The sequence below is a fragment of the Colias croceus genome, chromosome 6 (genome assembly GCF_905220415.1).
Source record: "Colias croceus chromosome 6, ilColCroc2.1".
Classification (NCBI taxonomy): Eukaryota; Metazoa; Arthropoda; class Insecta; order Lepidoptera; family Pieridae; genus Colias; species Colias croceus.
This window is the reverse complement of record NC_059542.1, coordinates 6,091,641-6,115,272: the sequence shown is the minus strand read 5'-3', so window position 1 is coordinate 6,115,272 and position 23,632 is coordinate 6,091,641. Positions and strand designations below refer to the sequence as shown.

Below are 23,632 nucleotides of genomic sequence, written 5' to 3'. Positions count from 1 at the left end.
GCATAGGTCTACGGATAGGATTCGACGACATACATAAACACGCATTTTATTATACTAGCTCAGACAATTATCTATACATATAATAAATGTGTAGAAGGGTCAATTCTGTACATTGAAAATATTGAAAAAATAACTAGCAGGGGGTGTTACTGGATCGATACCAAACCCAAATATGTGATTAAAAAAATTTTTGTCTGTCTGTCTGTCTGTCTGTCTGTATGTGAAGACATCACGTGAAAACTACCGGTTCGATTTCGATGAAACTTGGTATAATTATACCTTATTGTCCTGGGCGTAAAATAGGATACTTTTTATCCTGGAAAAATACGAAGAAAAAAATTAATCTCAATTTTTCAGTTATCCATAGACGTTGTTCTGGAGTAGGTACCGCGAACACACGTTGCGTATTATTATAGACCTAGCCGTATTTGGGTCCAATAGATATTTATAAGATGTCATTGTCCGAGTTACTCAAAATGGAGAAATAAACCATCCACGCAAAGACCGACATCCGCGCGGACGGAGTCGCGGGCGGAAGCTAGTGTACAATAAAACATAAAGCAGGTTTAATTCCTAAAAAAAGGTTTTTAATATTGAAAAAAGACTAAATTTAAATATGTATATGTATTGAACTTTAGATAAAGGGAGTGTGGAAATTGTGGTTTTATAGCAGCTAGTCTTTTTTCGTTGCTCTTTAAAAATGTTGAACTATTATAGATTTAGTGAAATTACTCAACACAACACATATTATTGTACTAAACCAAATTAAAGTATAATGTGCTGGGCTCGATAGATATTATACAATAATGACTGTCCTGAATGGACTGGTCACTTTAATATTGTGATGTTATCTAGTCTCGCGTGACCTATGAAATTTGTTTTCATGCAATCACGTATTTGTTAATGACGGACAAACAGTGGATGTTATGATACTTTTCCATTTTAATATGAAATGTAAAAACAATGTCCTTTTTATGCTACTAAATCCATTTTAAAACCAAAAAAGGATTTAAGAATTTCAAGATAATGATAATGCTCTAAGAGAAAATGTGGTGATAGTTAAAATCAATTATAATGAAGATACACCCGCAACCTGTTTCAAAGAGTCAACGTAAAGGCCTCAGAAATAGGAAAAATTGGTTCACACAACCAGATATTAAACAGAGTCAGGATCACGGTATGCTTTCATTGTTCGCCACAAGTTTACGTCATCAGACCACAGAATTTTTCAACAACTCAACTTTGCATGGCGTCCGATATATAGCTGAAAAGGAACGACCGTTTTGTGAAAAGTAAGTGATACAAGTATCCTTACATCTACAAAATAACGATAGGATTAGATAATGCAATAGTGGTGATTTTTTTCACAGATTTATGTGGTTTAGTTTTACTGCTATTGGTGCAGTAGCAACTTGCATAATCATCGTGAGCTTATGGGAAAAATTTCAAACGAATCCCACTATAACAGGTATGGTTGTATGTGTTAGGCATAAATATTTTCAGATACTCATAGTGTAGTGCTGTAGTAGCTAAAATAGTAAGCATCTTGACTCTTGTCTAATATAACGTAATTTTCAAAGGGTTAGATACAGATTTCCATAATTGGGATGTGCCTTTTCCTGCAGTCACAATATGTGATAGGAATCCTGTTGACGAAGAACTATTAGCAGAATACATTAATACGTGAGTAAAGTAGTGAGTGTAGTAGTTATTTTACTAAGATTTTTTTCCTATAAACTTATATTTTCTAGAATATGGGGTTCAGAACCACCGGCAAAAGCAGAAGAAATGTTAAAATGGTTATCTACACTGAGTTATCAGTCAATCGCGGCACGAGCCTCTGAATTTGTTAAGGATCCAGAACTTGTTGGCAAAAGTGATACCGATGCATCTATACCGGCTCTTAATCCTAAAGAAGCTGTTTTTAGTGTCTGTATTCCATATTTTTTTTGTTATTTACACAGAAATAATACGAAACTAAAATATAATTCTGAATAAATGATTGATTTGGGTATTTATTGTATACAATCTACCATGTATTTATGTTACAGATTGTACGACATTGCGAAAATGCATTCTATGATTGTGAATGGAAGGGGGACTCTGAAGAGTGTTGCGATTTAGTGGCTCCTGTTTTTACCGAAATGGGTTTTTGTTACGCTTTCAATTCTAAACATGCAGAAAAGTCATGGCCATGGTAATTCACTCGTAGTTTGAAGTACATTTGTAAATATGTTGCTGTCATCTGGCTTAATCAGCCATTTACTGAAGAGTCTAGCATTTAATTTAACGACCGATTAATTAATTATTACGTACCTTTATCGAGATAATATTCTTTTTTACAGGCAAACCCAAACAGATCAATTTTCTGAGGCGTTCATTCATGAAACGGATTCCAAATGGTCATTTATGTTTAACTCCTTACGCAACGATTCTACTATTGATGTACGGTACTAAAATATGAAAATATTTGTAAGTTGTACCTATCGAGTAAAATTGGTAATTTATCTTCTGTTTTCAGATCTATATTCATTCTACAGAAGAAATGGCTGGATTGGAACAGAGCATACAGCATTCGTGGGATAGACGTGTGGAAAAAGTATCGTTTTCAGTGAAACATACATATACTACTGAAGACGCAAGGCAGCTATCAGTTCGTCAACGACGTTGTGTTTTTGCGGACGAACAACGCTTGGAAACATCTAATATATATACGTACACGGCTTGCATGAGGCAGTGTCGTATGCAACGCAGTCGCTCGTATTGTAAATGTGTTCCACATTTCTACCCAACTACTAGTAATGTTCTTTTATGACTATATACCTATTTTCTTATTTGAAATATTTTTGTCCTTAAGCATGAACTCATAGTTGATCGTTATTTTAAATTCATAAGCTAAGTATATATAGTATACTAGTGGTCCGCCCCGGCTCCGCCCGTGGTACATATTTCGCAATAAAAGGTAGCCTATGTCCCTTCTCGGGTATCAAAATATCTCCATGCCAAATTTCATGCAAATTGGTTCAGTAGTTTAGGCGTGATTGAGTAAGAGACAGACAGACAGACAGAGTTACTTTCGCATTTATAATATTAGTATGGATTGTTTTCAAATATATAACTTATTTCTTTTCTATTTATATCAGATTAGTTTTATTTTATTTTGCAGAAGGCTATCGACATTGCACTGTGAATGAATTAGAATGCATATCTAAACACGTGGCTGCCATAACGGATGTGACACGTTGCAATTGTGAATTGGGATGCACTCACACTGTTTATGAAATAGAAAAGTTGACGGAAATTGAGTAAGATGTTATTATCTAGGTACATATATTTTGTGCAAGTAAGTATTGTATATAAGATTCTAAAACTTACTTATTATTATTCCGCAGCATAAGCAAAGGCCCAGTAGCAACTAATTCATTAGAAACTGAGTTTGTCTCTTGGCCCATGGTTCGGTATAAACGAGAAGTATTGTTTGGTTGGGTTGATTTATTAGGTAAGCGAAATTCACAATCTAGTGTATAAGCAGGATTGAGAGAGTATTTAGGTAGGTTTAGGTATGTTTATTGGTAGCAATTAGATTAAGCTAACAGTAGCGAGATAATACCATAGCGCAAGGTCTTACCTTTGGCGTTAATCCAATTTGATGCGAAGCTATATTTAATGTAGATCCTCGTAATTACTTATCTATTTGTGGATTCCTCTATCTATGCCTATAAATAATTATCAATGCCTACATATTATACAGTAACAGATTGCATTTTTAATAATAATAAGGGTGTAAATTAAATTACTTACCAACATACGCCTAGTCTTGACATATTAACTAGGGAACTAATGGTAACGATACAATATCATATCAGTCAAATTCAGTAGTAAATTAGTCAGTACCTATTTATAGTTAGGACTGTGTAGAAATCGAAACCTAAAACTGATTTTAAACGTGATTTATTCATAAATCTCCTGTAGCCACGTTCGCTGTAGTGCTAGAAACATCCGCGTCGGGTTAAATAATATAATGAATAAATCGCGTTTAAAATCTCTTTAATTTCTAGATGTTGAAAATACGGTAAGTACTTTAATTTTTTTCTATTTAGTATCATTCGGTGGGATAGCAGGATTATTCCTCGGTTTCTCCCTCCTATCCGGAGTGGAGTTGGTGTACTATTTCACACTACGCGCGTGCTGCGCGGCCGTGCGCGACGCGGACATGTTGCGCACGGAGCGGGCTGAGAGACTCGCACAGCCTAAACCGCCGCATGATCTTAGTCTTGTGCCTTGGTATGTGAATAGTGTACTTTTTTTATTATTTTTGTATGTTTTTTAATGAGATATTGTGAAGTCTATAATATTCAAATTATCTTGGGAATATTCGAGAATATGATTCATGTTGTTTTGTAACTATACGATGTCAAATACGTGGTGTACTACTTTTTACGTATGCGTGTGGTAAACTATAAGCTCGTTTATGTATGTGCAATCTTGTATACCATGTATATCAATTAATGTCGGAAATATCGTACAGTTGAATTATTATTGAAATCCTTATTGAACTAAAATTTAAGGATTTTGAATTGGTAACGAATTTTTGTTTAGGTGGAAACAACCGCCGCCACCACCGATGCCGAGACCACTTAAAGTTCGTCCAAAGGATATAAAGCCATCAAAATATTCACCTCCACCAGGTTATACCGAATATCTGCCTTAATATTGTTTTTAAAATAGTTGATAAAACTGTGTATGTGCTCCTGGGTACATTCAAGTTGTATGTTAGTGTAACTTATATTTGCATACACATTCAAGTTGTATGTTAGTGTAACTTATATTTGCATAATTTGTATACCTAACTATAGTCCTATAGTAAATTACAACCTACGACAAATTAGTTGTATTTCATAATCTTTAAGGTTTGTTAATGTTTGTCTTTGCTATTAGTGACTGCACTATCACTCTAATTTATAAGGTTTTAATTGTGAAAAATAAAAAGACGGACACAAGTTTAACGACTTTTATTTCAATACATTTGGTCACATCGATCTACAAGTATTAAATATAGTCATGTTCGTATCGAACTACATTATCATGACAAAAAAAAAGTCAACAAATTCCCAATATTCGAGAAAGATTTTACATAACAAGAAACAAAGATCATAATAATGCAGTTCAATGAATGATGTAATTCTTGAGGATTAAAAACTAAAAACACATCCGAAAAGAGTACGGAAAAATGATACTAAAAAGTGCATAATTTATCGCTAAAACAAAACATTGTAACAATTTTATTAATACACAATTTAAAACTTTTTTAAGTTTAGGTTAGACGAGTATCTCGAAAACGGTAAAATTCTCTTAAATGTATACAACGCAATGATAAAACATGATAGGATAAATCCAATTAAATAATCAAGTACATGAAAAAATCCTTACATTAGGTATAGGGTTAATAATTTAATTACGAAGTTTATTAGCTTACATTAATTACCTTAAGAATTACTATTTTGTTTTTCCAAACAAATAACATTATCCTCAAAGAATACGATTGATTCACATTCTATTTTTTTAAGTATTTTTTCTTAAGTATTTTCCATTGTCTAATAAAAACTAAGTACTAGATTATTAGGAATGAAGCATAGCCTTAAATAATACTACATTATCTAATGCCATATCGCATATTCGAAACAAACTAAAATAGCTATCACGGACTCAATAGTGTATGATATTCAAAGCAAACGGTGAACATAAAAATACTGAAAAAGATTTCACGTAGTTAAAGTGAAACGCTTTTAAAAAGTATCTCACTAACTTCGCCAACCAATTTTGCAAAATATTATTATGTATTATAGTGTATAATTAAGTAAATGGATTTAAGTTATCCGACGTGTTCTACACGTCATGATTTGATAAGTATCAAGGATTAATAGTATCCAAAGTAGTATGATAAAATATAACGTCGAAGTATTTCAATAAATGGTTGAAACAATTTGATTTCATGTAAATACTTCAAAATTTTGGCATTTGCTTTCTTTAACCTAAACGTTAATCTTACATTATACATTTTCATAGAAGGACCGCCGACATGCCGCGGTTTGAGAATTGAGAGATAGATTTAAAACATAGTCGGAATCACAATAAGTACCACAAATAAAGTACTGGTGTAAATGCTAAGCAAATGAATATTTACAAATAAATATACATGTTTGTATATAAATCTATTCTAATTTATTTACATATAAGTTTTAGGTTTTAATATATTTAAAAAAAAATCTGAAAAGGTAATCAAAATCACTAGAATAGGAAATCACGGTAGAACCGCCTGTACTATTGAACTAAAAAATTAAATAATTTGGTATATTCACCAATACAAGCAATAGAGTTGCAATAAACATAAATGTACAAAATCATTTCCTTTTTTTCTTGAATGGACAAGTGTTTCCATAATTATAATTGCACTACTGAAAATATAAGTACAAATGTAGTTTAAGGTTCTTAATTGATTTTAACAAGATAAATGAGAATAAAAAATATGACTTTAAAATTGATCACGAAAGTTAATCATTTTTAAGAAGATTATAATATATTAAAAGGAGTTAAAATGAAACACGTTTTACAACAAATATGTTGACTGAACTACATAAAGTACGAAAATAAAATTACACCTGATTCAAACAAATTTAAAAACAATTTCCAGTTACAAAGCCGTGAAAGAAAATAATTAAAAGAATAACATCACTTTAGACAGCGGCAAAATTATCGAATTCATTGCACACGCTATTCATAAAATAAACATCATGGACAAATCACATAACAGCACTTACCAAACAGGCATATTTTAATGGGCCCTCTTCACAATGGGCAGCATTGGGCGAGTAGAGGCAATCACGATAGTATAGAGAAATAGTTATTAATAATCGACGTAATAGCGGCAAACATCGACGATCCTTTGTTGGGCCAACGCTGCCCATTGTGAAGAGAGGCCATAAGACTTTCATAAGCGTAGTGGGGGAAACTTGTGCATATAAAAATTCCCTACTACGCCACTTTTTATCCAAGAAGTTTACCGGGCGCTATACACTAAACGTTCATTAACCAACGACCATTTTCACTTATACTCCATAGCTATACGACTAAAATATGTATAAAAGGTGTGTAATTGTGTAAGTATAGCCGTTGTCGAATCCAATGCAACGGTATTCATAAAATGAATATCGTGGACAAATCACTAAACGGCAATACAAAACAGCCATATTTTAAGTATCGTATAATTTTCAAGTCGTTTTCCATCTTCGTATAACTGTTAAATTAATTTTTTACACAAAACATTCATCCAACGACCGTTCTCACTTATATTCCATAGCTAAACGACTAAAATATGTATATAAAAGGTGTGTCACGTGTGTATGTCAGCACACGTGTGCGGGCGAGTGTGGAGGCCACAGCGGGCACTCGGCGTCTGCTGATGTTTCCTCTTTTTTGTCGCTGAGAAGGTTACGCAGTGAGCGGTATAGATTGCTGAATAGTTGCGGGTCGGAGAATGTCGCCTGGAAAAAATTGATGAGTTATAATATTATAATCACGATAAAAAGGTCATAGAGGATACATTTTCATAATATTTCAGTTAAAAAAGGCATATTAAAATTTTTATAATGCGGTTGTGTATAATGCACACGTTACCGTCTGGTGATTGCGAATATAGTAAGATAATTTAATAAGAACTAGCTTTCCACACGCGGCATCGCCCGCGCAGTCAAAGATAAACCCGCATAGTTCCCGTTCCCGTGGGATTTCCGGGATAAAAACTATCCTATGTCCTTTCTCGGGTATCAAAATATCTCCATACCAAATTTCATGCAAATTGGTTCAGTAGTTTAGGCGTGATTGAGTAACAGACAGACAGACTGAGAGTTACTTTCGCATTTATAATATTAGTATGGATGTAAATAAGACGAAAAAATAATAATTTTATACAATATCAAAGATCAAGACCAAGGAGCTAAAAAAATATGTTTTATATGCCACCATAAAAAATATGCTACTTGTTCTTTCATATTATATAGTTTTCATCGATATTTTTATGCTCTCCTTCTGAATAAATTTCCATTAAAACAAGGAAAGTTGTACTTACTTCAACACCCACAGCCAGCAGCAAATGTATGACTGGTATAATTAGTAAGTAAATTCTAAAGTAGTTTTGTTCAACTTCAGACTGTTTCATCTCTTCAATCTCCATGTATTCAGCGAGGCTCTTCCAAGGACAGAACAAGAGTAAGATAACGAATACTGCTTGTGTTGCAAGCGTTATCACCATGTAAACTGAAATATCGAACGAGTTGTAAGAATTTATTGTTATGAATAAAGCGTTGACATATAGACTAATACATGTTTAATTGTTTATTAGTCCATTGAATGAGTCCCTCCAAGGGGGGTCTAGAGTGCGTGAGTTAGTAACGTAAGAAGTTTCTTCGGAAACATGTCAAGAGTCCCTAGGTAATAAACATACTAAAACCCCGGGACACTAGGAGGAGCCCCGGAGTGGGGGGAGGGGGGAAAAGGTCAATTTTTTTCATTTTTCGCTTAAATCTCAAAAACGGTACATTTTAGAGAAAAACTTTCAAGGAAAAGTTGAAAGGCCATAAAATTATCTACAAGTTGTACCTAAATCATTTTTTTCTATTCGCAGCCGTTTTCGAGCTACTCCCATGAAATGTGAAAAATTCGAAAGCTTTTTATTTTACCTAACTACTCTAATAAATTCAATACCTCCTAAACGCCTCCATGGTGGAATCTGTTTTTTTTATCAATGATAGACCTAATTATGAGCAATCTATCTGTACCAGTCACAAGTTGCACTTTTGAGTTTTTTGGAAGAAAAAAAAGGTCAAATTCAGTAACTCAAACTACCCTAATATGATATTTTGACAATCGATTCCTCCTAAAGGCTTCCATGGAGGAATGTGTTTATTTTACCAATCATAGACCTAATTAAGAGCAATCTATCAGTATCAGTCACAAGTTGCACATTTGAGTTTTTTGGAAGAAAAAAAATAAAAAGTTCAAGTATCGTAACTACCCTAATAAAATTCAATTCCTCGTAAAGGCCTCCGTGGTGGAATCTGGTATTTTTATCAATGATAGACCTAATTATGAGCAATCCATCTGTACCGGTCACAAGTTGCACTTTTGAGTTTTTTGGAAGAAAAAAATAAAAAGATCAAGTTCAGTAACTCAAACTACCCTAATATAATATTTTGACAATCGATTCCTCCTAAAGGCTTCCATGGAGGAATGTGTTTATTTTACCAATCATAGACCTAATTAAGAGCAATCTATCAGTACCGGTCACAAGTTGCACATTTGAGTTTTTTGGAAGAAAAAAAATAAAAAGTTCAAGTATCGTAACTACCCTAATAAAATTCAAATCTCCGTAAAGGCCTCCGGGGTGGATTCTGGTATTTTTATCAATGATAGACCTAATTATAAGCAATCTATATGTACCGGTCAAAAGTTGCACTTTTGAGTTTTTTGGAAGAAAAAAATAAAAAGATCATGTTCAGTAACTCAAACTACCCTAATATAATATTTTAACAATCGATTCCTCCTAAAGTCTTCCATGGAGGAATGTGTTTATTTTACCAATTATAGACCTAATTAAAAGCAATCTATCAGTACCGGTCACAAGTTGCACATTTGAGTTTTTTTGGAAGAAAGAAATATTTTTTGATCGTATGGGGAAATTGTTTGAGCCAAAATCATTTTTAACTGCATGTAACTCAGAAACTTTAGGATATAGGAAAAAATGATGTAGTTACAACTTGTAGATAATTTTATGGCCTTTCAACTTTTCCTTGAAAGTTTTTCTCTAACATGTACCGTTTTTGAGATTTAAGCGAAAAATGAAAAAAAAAATACCTTTTCGCCCCTCCCCCCACTCCGGGGCCCTTCCTAGTGTCCCGGGGTTTTAGTATGTTTATTACCTAGGGACTCTTGACATGTTTCCGAAGAAACATCTTACGTTACTAACTCACGCACTCTAGAACCTTTTATTCAATGGACTATAATTATAGTATGTAAGAAAAAATCAGTCAAATTTGCGATCATAGGACAAACTTAGTAACTATAGTGTAATTTGTAATTTTTTTATTAATAAAATACATAAATACTAATCAGTAGCATTACAACTAAGAAATTTACATAGCTCAAAAAAACTCACTATTAGAGCAGAACGGCTCTCTGAACGGCCATCCCTTAGCGTACACGCATGCCATGATCAAATATTGGAATGACGTCACAATGAAGATCACAGAATTCTCCCAGCACTTCACTTGCTCCACATCTGGACCACCCTCAACAGATTTGAACCTAAACAAATGTTAAATTGTATGAAATGTGTTTAATTATACTGTAAGGAGTGTTTCTTATGAACTAAATTAAATTATGTTATTGCATATTTGTTGCTCATTCACGAAAATCGACGCGCTGAATATATTTCAAAAGTGTTTTTTTTTTACGAAATATGATTTACTATTTGATCAAAGTTATGAACAAACTGCGTTATTTTTCGTACTTCCCAAAGTTATCACAAAATAAATTAAACACTAATCATTTCTCCCCCAAATGAAGATGGACACTTTTTAAATTCTAAGCTTGTGTGACTCATAAAGCTGGCCATACACGCTAGGGTGTACCTGACAGGTTTACCTGTGCAGTTACGCCTGTCAGGTAAAGTTGAGTTGAGAAGAGGACATACACGCAGCGGTAAACCTGCACAAACTTTCATTTGAAACCATGCCCTCAGCCGCGGCGCTTGATATCGACGCAGAAGCGTTAAATGGTTTATTATTCATTTCGCAACTATCTACGAATGGATGAAAAGACGTATCTCAAACTATTAGCAGCTGTGACTCGTTTACACATATGCACGTGTTTCCCTGCTAGAGCACTCACTGGACAACTGACGACTAAGTCGAACCGCCCCATACACCTCAGGTTTGCCTGCACAGGTATACCCACGCGGAAAAAAATATCAATTTTCCATATTTTTTTTGTCGCCTGAACAGGTGTGAAAACTTGCACAGTTCTGTAACATACACGCTCCGGTTAACCTGAACAGGTGACCTGTACAGGCAAATCTGTCAGGTACACCCTAGCGTGTATGGCCAGCTTAAGAGCTATTTAATACTAAGCTTTTGCGACTCATGAGAGTAACTTATAGGCAATCAAATCTGTCAGCACATACCAGGGCTGAGCAGGCTGGCGGGCGCCACCAGCGACACGGGCGGCGATAACTTGCAACAGTACTGTTACTGGCACAGGTCAACACACACATACCAGGGCTGAGCGAACAGCAGCAGCGTGGCGCCGAGCTGCACGAGCAGCACGAGCGCCACCTGCAGCAGCAGCGGCAGCAGGCTGGCGGGCGCCACCAGCGACACGGGCGGCGATAACTTGCAACAGTACTGTTACTGGCACAGGTCAACACACACATACCAGGGCTGAGCGAACAGCAGCAGCGTGGCGCCGAGCTGCACGAGCAGCACGAGCGCCACCTGCAGCAGCAGCGGCAGCAGGCTGGCGGGCGCCACCAGCGACACGGGCGGCGATAACTTGCAACAGTACTGTTACTGGCACAGGTCAACACACACATACCAGGGCTGAGCGAACAGCAGCAGCGTGGCGCCGAGCTGCACGAGCAGCACGAGCGCCACCTGCAGCAGCAGCGGCAGCAGGCTGGCGGGCGCCACCAGCGACACGGGCGGCGATAACTTGCAACAGTACTGTTACTGGCACAGGTCAACACACACATACCAGGGCTGAGCGAACAGCAGCAGCGTGGCGCCGAGCTGCACGAGCAGCACGAGCGCCACCTGCAGCAGCAGCGGCAGCAGGCTGGCGGGCGCCACCAGCGACACGGGCGGCGACTGGCGCGTGAGGGCGGGCCCGGGCCGCGCGCGCCCCAGCGACAGCGCCAGCAGCGTCGTCAGCACCAGGTCGATGTACAGGAACTGGTTGTTGCCGAGGATCGAGTAGAACTGCCGGAGCGAACGAAACCGAGTTATACCGGGTGGAATTTTGAGCCGGGTCAGTAAGAGCAGGTACCATAACCGTGACAGCTACGAGAAAACATTCCTAGGAAACCATCCAGCACTTTTTAAAATATTGTGAATTGCATTCACAGATTTTGGAAAAAAAATCGTCAGCAAAAAAGGATCCACCGATCACCAATAAAAAATGTAGGATCCTAATTTCATGTGGGGATCAAAATATTGGGCACGCACAAATGCGCTTGGGTGGGCGTAGGGAACATCCTAACGCTTACGCACACACGTATACAAAAGAAACAAATTTTTATGTGTATTTTCATTTTCAGTGCGCACATAGTTATATTTAAGAGATAAAATATAACGCAAATCTATGCGTGTCATATAACCATTTTCGCGCTGCAGCTTCTTTTACATGCCACGCTATCGCCTATTTGATATTCTCACAAAATATCAAAATTTTATATTACTTTAATAATTTCTAGGTGTACCTATGATACTAAAAAATACTAAGTTTAAGTTCGACATGAACAATATTATATCAAATATACTCACATTATAAAGAATAAGAATAGAGAAGAATTGTATAAGTGAATAGAGAGCCATGTATTTGAAGATGGCGAACGAAGTGCTGAGAGCGCATCTGCCTTCCAGAGCTAATAGCTTCACGCATCGAATGTTCTGCTCTTGAGACGTGAACGGTGCGGCCACTGAAATTTTTGTTTATATTAAAAAAATGTACCTATAATGAGGTTAGACTTAAATTTTCTTAAATTCAATAACATTTGCCAACATATGGTTCATAATGAACACAAAATCAGAACTTAACATCAGTTTTTCACTTTTAACAAGTACAAAAAATCCAAATATATGTCAAGTCAACAACCAATTACAAAGCTCCTTATTATCTAAAATTTTAAACTTTAATTTTAAATTAGTCAGATTAATTATTCGTAAAACCCAATTTCCACTAAAATCAAACCTCTACCATCACTGTACCCTTTAGAACAATGTCATATACATTACAACAAAATTTTCCCAAAACAATTGCATTTAACAACCAATTTCAAATTAAATAGTTACCTGATGCATCAGCTTCCGACAGTGAAATACCAACATGTGCCGCTTTAAGCGCTCCACAGTCGTTGGCTCCATCACCGCACATTCCCACTATGAGACCTTCGCCTTGTAGCGCTGTTATTAACTGCGTCTTCTGATCTGGCCCGAAACGGCCGAATATCATACCTAAAAAAATTCATGGTTTATTAGAAGTTAATAAAATATATCTTTACTAATATTTCGAGCTAAAAGGATTGTTTGTTTGCATTAACGCTCTAATCTTGGGAATTATTGATCCGATTCGAAAAATTTACTCAATTTTAGATAGCCCATTTATCGAGGAAGGCTATAATATAATCACGCTAATACCAATAGAAGCGGTAAATTGCGGGGAAAAAAGATAATAATATGTATATAAGCACTTTCAAAATTGATCAAAATTCAATAATAACAACGACGACACAATCTAGAGCTTTAAAAAACTAAGAAAAACAAAGTATGGTATTTTTGTATTTACCTTTACTCATGACAGTAGGCATGAATTCGGGATAGTGCACTCTGACTCCTGCCCAAGTCTTTCCCTCCATAGCGATGACATAATCGTCTATGGCTAGTTTCGGTGGACCGCCTTCACCAACGACCTGGTGAAATTGAACTTAATTATAACAATATATTTATTGAAGATGCATAATATTTTTGGCATATGATGGTAAATATATTTTTGCGTCAATTTTTCACACTTGGAAAACTAGTATTTTTTTTCTAATGTATTCAATGATCTGAATCTGTTATTTTACAAAAAATAAAATATCTCAGTCTAAACGTCGAACACTGGCACGTTTAAAGCATATTTGTAATTACCTCCATAACAAGTGGCGGTCTTTGCTCACTGGTCTGTGGCAGGCCCAGTGTTACCAACACCACTTTTTGCTGTGGCTGCACCATGAAACAGCCCCGCGCTACTGACATTGCTGTCATAATGTTGTCACCTATAAATAAAAATAGACTTGAGCGCTCTGTCCTTTTCAAATGAGGGCAATATCGCCGGGTACGTATCCAAGCAGTCAATATGGAAATGATCAAATTCGTGACGTTACCAAACCGTTATTTAATACCTTGGATACGTCAGCGACGCCGTCTGCTGTTTTGCTGTTAGAGCTCTGCCTCATTATAACAGTAAATAAAACATTCAAAAAAATAAAAAATAAACTATGTATCTGTTGAGTTTCATGTATTGTTCAATTTTTTTTTTCAGTTTTGGTTTTGTTATACCCAATATTACAACATGATTATTTGTGCCAATTTTGTATTCATAACAATGGATAGTCTTGTGACACATTGAAAAGGAATTAAGCTTATTGATGTGTTTGATTGACATTATCTGTTTATCAATTGATGTCCTGAAGGCAAAGATAAAATGCCAAAATATAACATCGATTTCAGACATATGTATTTCCTAAACAATAAAGTCATAATCATAGCTAATTATACATTTAATTTGCTTATTAAGATAACATAGATTTATAGATATGAGATAACAATTTTTCTGAAACATGGACTTAATTATTTACGAAAAATAATAAAAATCGTTGCTTCTTATGCATGTAGAAATGCAGAAAATAGTATTAAAAAAAAATTATATTTATAGCTAATACAGATAATAGAAAATAATTAAAATCATACCAGTAACCATAATCTGCCGCATATTAGCCTCATGCAACTCCTTGATCACGTGCGTGGTCTCCGGTTTCAGGCTATTTTGCATGACTAGAAAGCCCAAAAACGTCATCCCATATTCGATCATCTCCCTTTTAATTCTTTGTGCGTCCATCCATTTCATTTTACGATCCAACTTCTTGTACGCAAGGCCGATGACTCTGAATCCATTTGACGTGTATTCGTTGAGCGTGCTACTAAAGTTGTCTGGAAGCGACATCGGATCGCACATTCCTGCAATCTTAACGTTGTTAGAGTATTAAATGGTTATATGCGAAGTGAATACTAATAGTCAAAACATAGTCTAATCTCTCATTATATCTAATATCTCATTATGTGGATAAAAATTCTATCTGGAAAGAAATTTATATGTTCTATTCGGCAAAATGTAACTGCAACATTCGGTAAAATGTAATTGCAAAAAGAATTGGAATTGGAAATGAAATATATGGAAATATATATTTCAAAGAAAACAAATTTAAATTAAATTACCAAACGTAAATAAAATTAGAAACATTTTGAAAACAATATTTATCTTTTTTATGTAAAAACAGAATTTAATAAAATATTTATAAAAATAATTACCTTCTCAGGGGCACCCTTAACGTAATAAACCATAGATGGTTGACCCAACACTCTTGCGATGACGCCCATTGATTGTTGCGACGAAGAAAAGTGGAATCTACGCAGTAAACCAATCTAAAAGTACATGTAAGTTAAGAAGTTGCAAAACAAGTTAGATAATTCACAATTGCGCTGGCATATACTTTGTAAAGCCTGCAATTAAAAAAGAAAAGAAGCTATTAGTTAATTTTGTATAAACAGCAATTTCTATGTATTTTTTCTCTATTTATTATTACGTAAACGTTATTATATACCTCATAGGGCATCTCCATAGTTAGAGGATCATAGTTCTCCAAGTTTTGTAAATCTTCACTAGTGGTGGGCGGTTTTACAATGGCAGGAGTCAGGTTGTCGTAGCGAGTATTCTCTGGACCAGGCTCTTCTAGAACCTATGTAATAAAAAATATGTTATATCACCGCGAAAAAAAATACAGATTTAAAATATAACGTTTGAAACACATTAATATTTGTTTATTAAGATATTAAATGTATTTTCCCTTTTTTGTAGGTTCTTGTGTAAATCATCCATAATGTTTTAAAAGAAAATATTTAAATTACATTTTACAAGGACCTGAGAGACCTTTACATCTGTGCAAGGATGCGTAGCGAGGGATGTGTTTGTAAAGAACCAATCATATCGCTTCATTAAGTGTTTGGAGCGATAGTATTGGTTCATTCTCGCAAATCTCTTAGAAACGCACCCTTTTTCATTATTTTATTTATTTTCATTATTAACAAAAACTTCAACGGAAAACTTCACAATTAAAAACATGTTAAACAATCATCCATTGCATAAAGTCGAATTGCATACTACTGAGCGAGTGGCAAGTGGCCGCTTGAACTAGCTGACTCTTGGCTGTTTACATCTGACAAAAAAAACCATTAAAAATTAAAATCTCACCCATTGCGTAAACTCGAACATCTTCAAATCCAATGGATCCCCCTTCAACTGGCCCAATATACTGGTAAGCGAGTGGCAAGCGGCTAGCGCTTGTACTAGCGGACTCTTTACTGGCAGGTTGTTGATATCGTCCACACAGCGGCCGAAACTCTCGTCTTGGATGCATGGTATGACCGCGTAGAGGTCTAGACCGTCCTCTGTTAAGGTTCCCGTCTAGAAATTAAAGAAATAATGAAGAAAATTTTCGTATTAAGTAATTCATAGAAAATATTTGATTAGTTTAAAAAAAATCTTGTAATAAGTCAATTTAATTGTAAACAAAACGATTTGTTTGGTAATCAGAGCATGGGTGAAGGCACAATGCTAAGTTTCTTTTTTTAAATATGCATTAAAACTTTAAATTTTAAGCAAAAATGACATCAAAATACGATGGAGAAAAAAAAATGTTACGAATTAACTAGTGAAGACTATTATTACCTTATCAAAGCACATCACTTGCAACTTTCCACAGATGATAATTTTCGGTGGTGACACACAAAATATTCTATTTTTCTTCAACCGTTGCTGACTGTACACTATACCCGCTGTCATGGCGGCCGGCAACGCGGGCGGAACCACTATGGTAATGATATCCAATGTGCGAAGAATTATTGTGCCTAGTGAACTCTGAAAATTGATTATTGTGTTTAATTTGTGAATAAAAAACGTGAATAGAACATAGCAATTAAAAGAAATTTGTATTTAGTATACTCGGAATAGAAACTAGAAGATATCTATATTATGCTTGTTAGCTTTATTAAATTTAACAGGCTAGAAATATAATTGTTATTAGCTAATTAATAAATAAAAATGTTATATTATTATCAGCTTTAAAAATGTATTGTTACTTACGCCTCTTTGAACATAAAGCCAGATCGAATACGCCATTCCGACAGCGGCGATACAGAACATAAAAATAACGAATTTCACGGCGTCCTTGTAGAATTGGAAGTCGAATTGTTTCGGAAACAGAATGCTCTTAATCAGTTCGCCTTTTGCGGTGTAGAATCCTGTTCGGACCACTTTAGCCAGTACCTTGGGTAAAAAATATGGTTGATTACATAGAAAAAAAAACAAAAGAAAATTTAAACCACCATAGAATCCTACCAATAAATGTAATAAATGCAAAAGTTTGTGAGGATGGATGGATAGATGTTTGTTATTCTTTCACGCAAATACTAATGAAACAATTACAATGAAATTTGGTATGTAGGTAGCTGAAGAGCCAGAATTGATGTTGTGAAATTCGAAATGTTTTGAGATATACCTGATTATTGCCATAGAATCTTGTTTGGATTACATGTGTTCCAGCAAAGAGTGTATGTCGCTTATGGTTTTCCGTTGAGTACACTTCAGCCGAAGGGCACGGAGGCCCTTTCATTACAGGAACACTTTCACCTAAAAATATTTTATCAACTTACTCTCAAATAGCAGACATCGAAAGTTAAATCATTGCTGTTTAGGCATATGTTATTTGCATATGTTATATGCATATGTTATTTAGGCATAAGAAGGGCAATAAATTTGAACACAGCTAATTTGGTTTATGTTTTTATGAATAATATTTTGTCTACTCTTGATTGATTTTTTGTGCTAATTTCAACACGTGTGCTTAAATTCATTCATTCATGAACGTCACAATAAAAATAAGGACGTATAACGTGTTAATGAAACTAACAAATTTCATAAACTTCACTATGACATAGTTTATACAATAGCCTATTAAATATATCCGGTTACTATTTACGTTAACTTATTATATTTTAATTTATGACCACCATAAAACTTTATTGTATATTGTTCAGATGAAATATTTTTATAGCAGAATACAATAATTTTTTTTTCAAAGTGCCAATGTAATTTCATTTTTAACTACAGGACAGAACAAGTAGATGACAGCGTCGCACGGCATCACGCATCTATCAGCTGGCAACACTAGTACATCGCCGGGAACCAATCTGCTTGTGTTCACTACTTTCCCTACTTTCTACCTACGTAAGAAACCTCTAGCTTATAAAAAAAAATTGGTTGTCTGTAAAGTCGGTTTACTGACGATAGTTGAACGTGACAACGTCCGATGGTGCTTCTTTGTCGCTCGTTCCGCGCTCTCGCTCGCACTTCAAGCCTAACATGGAACGCCTCAGATGAGTCAGAGCGAGGTAACGCCGCATGAGTCATGTTTTTTCGTGCGTGCAGCCGGTTTTATCGAATTATTAGACGTTGTCACGTCAAAAAACAAACCAGTAAGCATGCTCTCGTTGACAATACAAGAGCCGGTGAGCAGCATAGCATCACACGGCATCACGCATCCATCAGCTGGCAACACTAGTACATCGCCGGGAACCAATCTGCTTGCGTTCACGACGCACTCTTCACGCCCGCTGCGTGACGGTCGTAGTACCGTCACGGTAAACGAGCATGTAGAGCCCGCCATGTTGTGGATCTTTATGCTCATCTGTGGAAACATTTTAAAGTGTCATATTCTTCGTATGTTATAATTATGTAAAAGTGAGGGAACTTGAAAGTTGAATATTGGATTTTCGTTGTCAAAAAATAGATATAATTTTTTTGTGGAAATAAAGCAACTTATAAATAAACATATTATTTACACATATTTTTGCAAGTTAATAATTAATAAAAAGACACTTATTCATATACTTTTTAACGAGATTACGTATATTGCTGCGCATATTTTACGGTGACTAAATCTTCAGTTTCAGTGAAAATTACTGTTAATAATGGATTACATCACGCATGTATAAAAATGAACGTATTTACAAAATACCAGCTTAGCTTACTAGTTATTATGTACACAGTGTACTGATTAAAATAGATTAGTTGTTGTAACCAATTTACTTATCCATGAATAATAAAATTTATTACAGACTAGAGAATAGTTGGTAAAACCAAAGTGAATTTAATTATAATTTATATAGTAAGAGAATTTACCTGTTTCGTTTGGTATAGCGCCATCATGCACGACACAGCGGAAAGTATGAAAACGCAGGTCGCATACTGATAGTACTCATCCAACGACCATAGAATGATCGAGAAGATTTGGAACAAGTAGAACGGGTTGAACACTTCGTTGCGGAATATCGTCCAGTACTTCTTGACTTCCACTTCCACCGAATTCGGCCCGTACAATTTTATACTAGGACAGAGATAAATATTTTACAATTAATTTTATTTTAACAAAGCCTCTGTGGTTTCATTAAAAGTTCATCAGGTATGGACATGGTACAGAATTTATGTGAGATAAAGTGAATCATTCGAAACGAATACAAGTACATAAATATGCACTCTAATATAGAAATTTGTCAAATAAATTATTATAGAGTCAACTAATAATTATAAAAGGTAAGGATACTCACAGCTCATTTTGTTGTCTTTTATTCAGTCCGGACATATTTTCCATCAGTATATTGATAGTAAGTTTTTCGTTAAGTGCCTGCACATTGATAAATGCTCCTTGATCGGTCAGCCAGATGTAGCGACTGTGTTGGTAGATAAAATACCGAAGTGAGTTATCCCTGAGGCTTGATATATTAAGATCGACCTTCTCAACCTTTTCGATTGTAAATGCGCCCTCACTGTCTATTACTGAAAAGAAAAATAACATTGTTATAAGCTTATCATGTACTTTTAAGTAGGAAAGACATATATAGATAATAAATTGTTGAATATCAATTGCATAGCTATATGCATTCGCAATACCATTGCTATGCAGATTTTATAAACCTCAAACATAGTAAAAAGGGGGAAAAGTAAAAATAGACATAGTTACATGATATTTTCCATGAGAAAATTATTCATACATGAATATTTTACAAATCTCACCACAAATTTCTTCCGCATTTTTTAGGCTACATTTGATATATTTGTAGCGATTGTATGCCGGGTGGTAGGCCAGAGCGAAGTACGGGAGGCCGCAGAGCGATACGCATATTGTGTGGAATATTGTTGAGCGAAGCCTGGAATATTTGTAGCCGTAGATCCTTATGGATTGATCATCGGCTGACCCTTCCAATACCTGCCAATGCGCTTCCCCGATAACTTCATATTCTTCTGTAAAATTTACAAAATTCCTGCCTATTAAAAATACCAAATAAAATCCATAAGTATCTACTTATTTTCTAACATGGCATATTCGAACATATGGAGGTTAACTTAAAATGGAACAAAATTTGACAACTTGTGGGATAACAAAAAATAAGAGCTTGCTGAAATTTTTACACAGGAGAAAGGTATGGAAAACATCCATTTCCTGTTTATTTCTCCCTCTCGTGATAAATTTGCGCTATGGTGAATTACCCAAAGATTTTCCTTAAACAGTAAGCAACATGTGATTAGAATATTAAATAAGTTAGAACCTCTTTAAGTTGCACCTGTATATCTCAAATCCTCCGTTTATGGAAATTTCAATTATTTATAAGACGAGGAAATCAGTGAGCACAAACTTCTATTGTACAAATTTTGACTCAATAACACGAAAAATAAAAGACGTCTGTATTTGAGACAATAATTAATAATTTATATGTCGACAACTCGACGTTAAGCGCGGATTTTGCGTGAAAAAGAAAAGGAGGGGCGGAAATAGGCAAAGATGAAAACTCTACCTCAAGCGCGAAGTTTAGCTGCTTGTGAGGGCTGTCGAAAACTTCACGGAGTGACCTAGGAAAACCTATGTCCGTGGGCCGTATACACAACCACCATACATTTCATGTATTTTGAACACCCTATTTATTTCACCTCCCTAATCAAAATTAAAAAAAATCGGTCAAGTACGGGTCGTACTCGCGACTTCATGAGATACAACAGCTAGAGAGACGTCAAAGTCTCAGTAATAATGACCCGTTTTAACTTCTTTCTTATTCGATACTTTGATACAGGACCCCTAAAAAATAAGTGTATGTTGTATATAATTATCTTCTAGGTCCCTAATTCAATTCTCTGTACTTCAAAAACTTTATAGCTCGAATAATTTGGTGTTACCACTGATGTTCAACTTATAGAGGTTCTATAAAATAATGTAAGACATGTAGGTTGAAGTAGTTAATATTACAAAGTAATAAAATGGGTACTATCTCATATCTAAACAGTATCTTTCAATAACAATAAGGATACCAATGTGATTGTTATGAGATAAAAATTCTTGGAAAATAATATTTGTTCTAAATGGAAAATGCACATTTACATTCATGTTGCTACTTATATACTCCGAATTGTTGATTACAATTAGAAGATATTCCATTCTCTAAGCTTGGTTAATAGATATGACCTATATATCAAAACACAATCAAGGCTATTATCTTCATACAACAAACAGTATCTAATGTGAAACATTAATTTAACTATTGCACATTATTGACTACAACTTTATCTATAAAACTAATACTGTTATATATCCAATAAAAATAGCTAACTTATACATTATGTCTATCCTGGCAAATATTGTTGTGCCTTACTCTCTTAAAACTTACGAGTATGAAATGATAATGGTGATTCTCAGATGAGATTACCAAAGAGGCATAAAAAAATTCATAAGAATTGGTCTAGCCATACCAGTAGTATGGTAACTAACATTTTGACATGAGAATTTTATATACATATATAGAGATTTTAAGCTTAGTTATTAGTGTATTTGACCGCCTCCTTGATACAGTGGTTGATATGCGAGCGAAGCACCAAGAGGTCCTGGGTTCAATTTCAGGTGGAGATGAAGAAAAAAAAATGTCTCGGTCTGGTAGGACACAAATGGTTGATCACCTAAGTTCTTGTAACTAAAGAAAATCTATAAGTAAATAACTAAAGAAAATCTATAAGTAAAACAGATGTAACATCTTATCCCACTAGGGGCCATGGGACTTCACTTTAATTAGTGCATTTAAAAAAGTGCTTTTAAAAAAATATGTACATCCATACTAATATTATAAATGCGAAAGTAACTCTGTCTGTCTGTCTGTCTGTTACTCAATCACGCCTAAACTACTGAACCAATTTGCATGAAATTTGGTATGGAGATATTTTGATTCCCGAGAAAGGACATAGGCTAATTTTTATCCCGGAAAAATGATGCAATCTCGGAAATCCCACGGGAACGGGAACTATGCGGGTTTTTCTTTGACAGCGTAGGCGAAGCCGCGGGCGGAAAGCTAGTAATTTATAACTATAATACAAAGTTTGAATTAAATCTAACCTAACACAACTTTAAAGTGACTTAAAATAGATCAATGAAAATTGAAAACTACAAATTTTAATACATTGAAAATCAAGCATATCTTTTTACAGAATGTAATCTAGACAAAATCTGGTATTAAGCATAATATTTTAATTAAAAAAAAAAATATTAAAATAGGCAAATAGTAAAAAAAATGGTGAATTTTATCAAGGGCACTCTGCACATAGATAATTTTTATTGTAAGGAATTACATAAATTATTTTGGAATACCATATAGCATATACATTGTCATCACCACAGATGAAGTATATAATTTCAAAAGTATTGCACCCATTCTTATCTCTTCTTATTATGACTCAATTATTGAAATTTTACATGTAAATTTTCTATTTAAATTGAAAAAAGACATTTATGAGTTTTATTTTATAATTTAAAAAATTAAAAGGATCTTACAATGTGATACATATAGTATAAATACATTTATATTTTAGACATATTGTATAGAAATGTAACCTCTATTGTGTAGTACTATAGATTTAAACCATATTTATATAAGTATAAAAATGTAGACTTTAATTTTACAGATATAACAATATTCTATTAAAATGTATTTAATTATTATAACAATAAATCATTTATAACCTTTTAATCAACACATATTTTATAAATAAAACCCGTGACATCGCGCATAATATATTTCGTGAAGGGTGTCCATGTTCACAATCAATAATATCGAATAATTATTCATGTCATCTATAAATACGTTTTAAGTGTCTGTGTCTTAAAAGTTATTATTTACACAGTATTTTACTTATGATTCATAAGATACGAGACGAATTCGTAGAAAATAATATAAAGATTGGTACTTTACCATTGGTGACGGAGGCATTATTCATGTTTGGCATTCCCGAAAAACTTTTAATCACACACAAATTAAGGCATAATATTATAATATTATTTTATTTATGAATCGGTGCTACCTCATCGCAAATACTATCAAGAATCCCAAGAAATAAAATCGCGCTCTCACATCACACCTCGAGTAGGTATATGAAATCAAAATCATAGATAAAA

General features: G+C 34.6%; 2 protein-coding genes across 5 annotated transcripts; one reads left to right on the top strand and one right to left on the bottom strand.

Moving 5' to 3' along the window:
* Positions 1–550: 550 nt before the first annotated feature.
* On the top strand, positions 551–5,001 carry LOC123692873 (sodium channel protein Nach-like). 3 transcript variants are annotated; one of them, XM_045637688.1, is made up of 11 exons: positions 551–1,292; positions 1,371–1,468; positions 1,581–1,683; positions 1,752–1,929; positions 2,052–2,197; positions 2,346–2,445; positions 2,522–2,798; positions 3,167–3,305; positions 3,393–3,499; positions 4,101–4,284; positions 4,600–5,001. In XM_045637688.1, exons 1-11 carry the CDS (start codon positions 1,075–1,077, stop codon positions 4,709–4,711), a joined length of 1,662 nt encoding a protein of 553 aa, XP_045493644.1. In that variant the 5' UTR covers positions 551–1,074; the 3' UTR covers positions 4,712–5,001. The 3 variants fall into 3 exon arrangements, with proteins under 3 accessions (XP_045493644.1, XP_045493647.1, XP_045493646.1); XM_045637691.1 differs by lacking the exon at positions 4,101–4,284; XM_045637690.1 differs by lacking the exons at positions 1,371–1,468; positions 1,581–1,683.
* On the bottom strand, positions 4,998–23,625 carry LOC123692872 (polyamine-transporting ATPase 13A3-like). Of its 2 annotated transcripts, XM_045637687.1 has the most exons (20): positions 23,430–23,625; positions 20,218–20,445; positions 19,752–19,980; positions 19,327–19,531; positions 18,619–18,832; positions 17,645–17,775; positions 17,230–17,412; positions 16,816–17,004; positions 16,339–16,551; positions 15,692–15,826; positions 15,399–15,512; positions 14,781–15,054; positions 13,959–14,086; positions 13,615–13,738; positions 13,122–13,283; positions 12,594–12,748; positions 11,806–12,029; positions 10,211–10,359; positions 8,126–8,313; positions 4,998–7,541 (listed from the first exon to the last, which is right to left on the bottom strand). In XM_045637687.1, exons 1-20 carry the CDS (start codon positions 23,461–23,463, stop codon positions 7,404–7,406), a joined length of 3,417 nt encoding a protein of 1,138 aa, XP_045493643.1. In that variant the 5' UTR covers positions 23,464–23,625; the 3' UTR covers positions 4,998–7,403. The 2 variants fall into 2 exon arrangements, with proteins under 2 accessions (XP_045493643.1, XP_045493642.1); XM_045637686.1 differs by lacking the exons at positions 4,998–7,541; positions 8,126–8,313; positions 10,211–10,359 and adding an exon at positions 11,352–11,741 and having other exon boundaries at positions 11,901–12,029.
* Positions 23,626–23,632: the final 7 nt, after the last annotated feature.

Coding starts and splice junctions, on each gene's coding strand:
- LOC123692872 (XM_045637687.1), bottom strand. CDS start 23,463: ATGCCAAACATGAATAATGCCTCCGTCACCAATG. Junction 16,552..16,815: donor AAGTGATGTGCTTTGATAAG/GTAATAATAGTC, acceptor TTTAATTTCTAG/ACGGGAACCTTAACAGAGGA. Junction 13,739..13,958: donor GACCGCCACTTGTTATGGAG/GTAATTACAAAT, acceptor CAATTTCACCAG/GTCGTTGGTGAAGGCGGTCC.
- LOC123692873 (XM_045637688.1), top strand. CDS start 1,075: ATGAAGATACACCCGCAACCTGTTTCAAAGAGTCAACGTAAAGGCCTC. Junction 1,293..1,370: donor GAACGACCGTTTTGTGAAAA/GTAAGTGATACA, acceptor TTTTTTTCACAG/ATTTATGTGGTTTAGTTTTA. Junction 3,500..4,100: donor TGGTTGGGTTGATTTATTAG/GTAAGCGAAATT, acceptor TTTTCTATTTAG/TATCATTCGGTGGGATAGCA.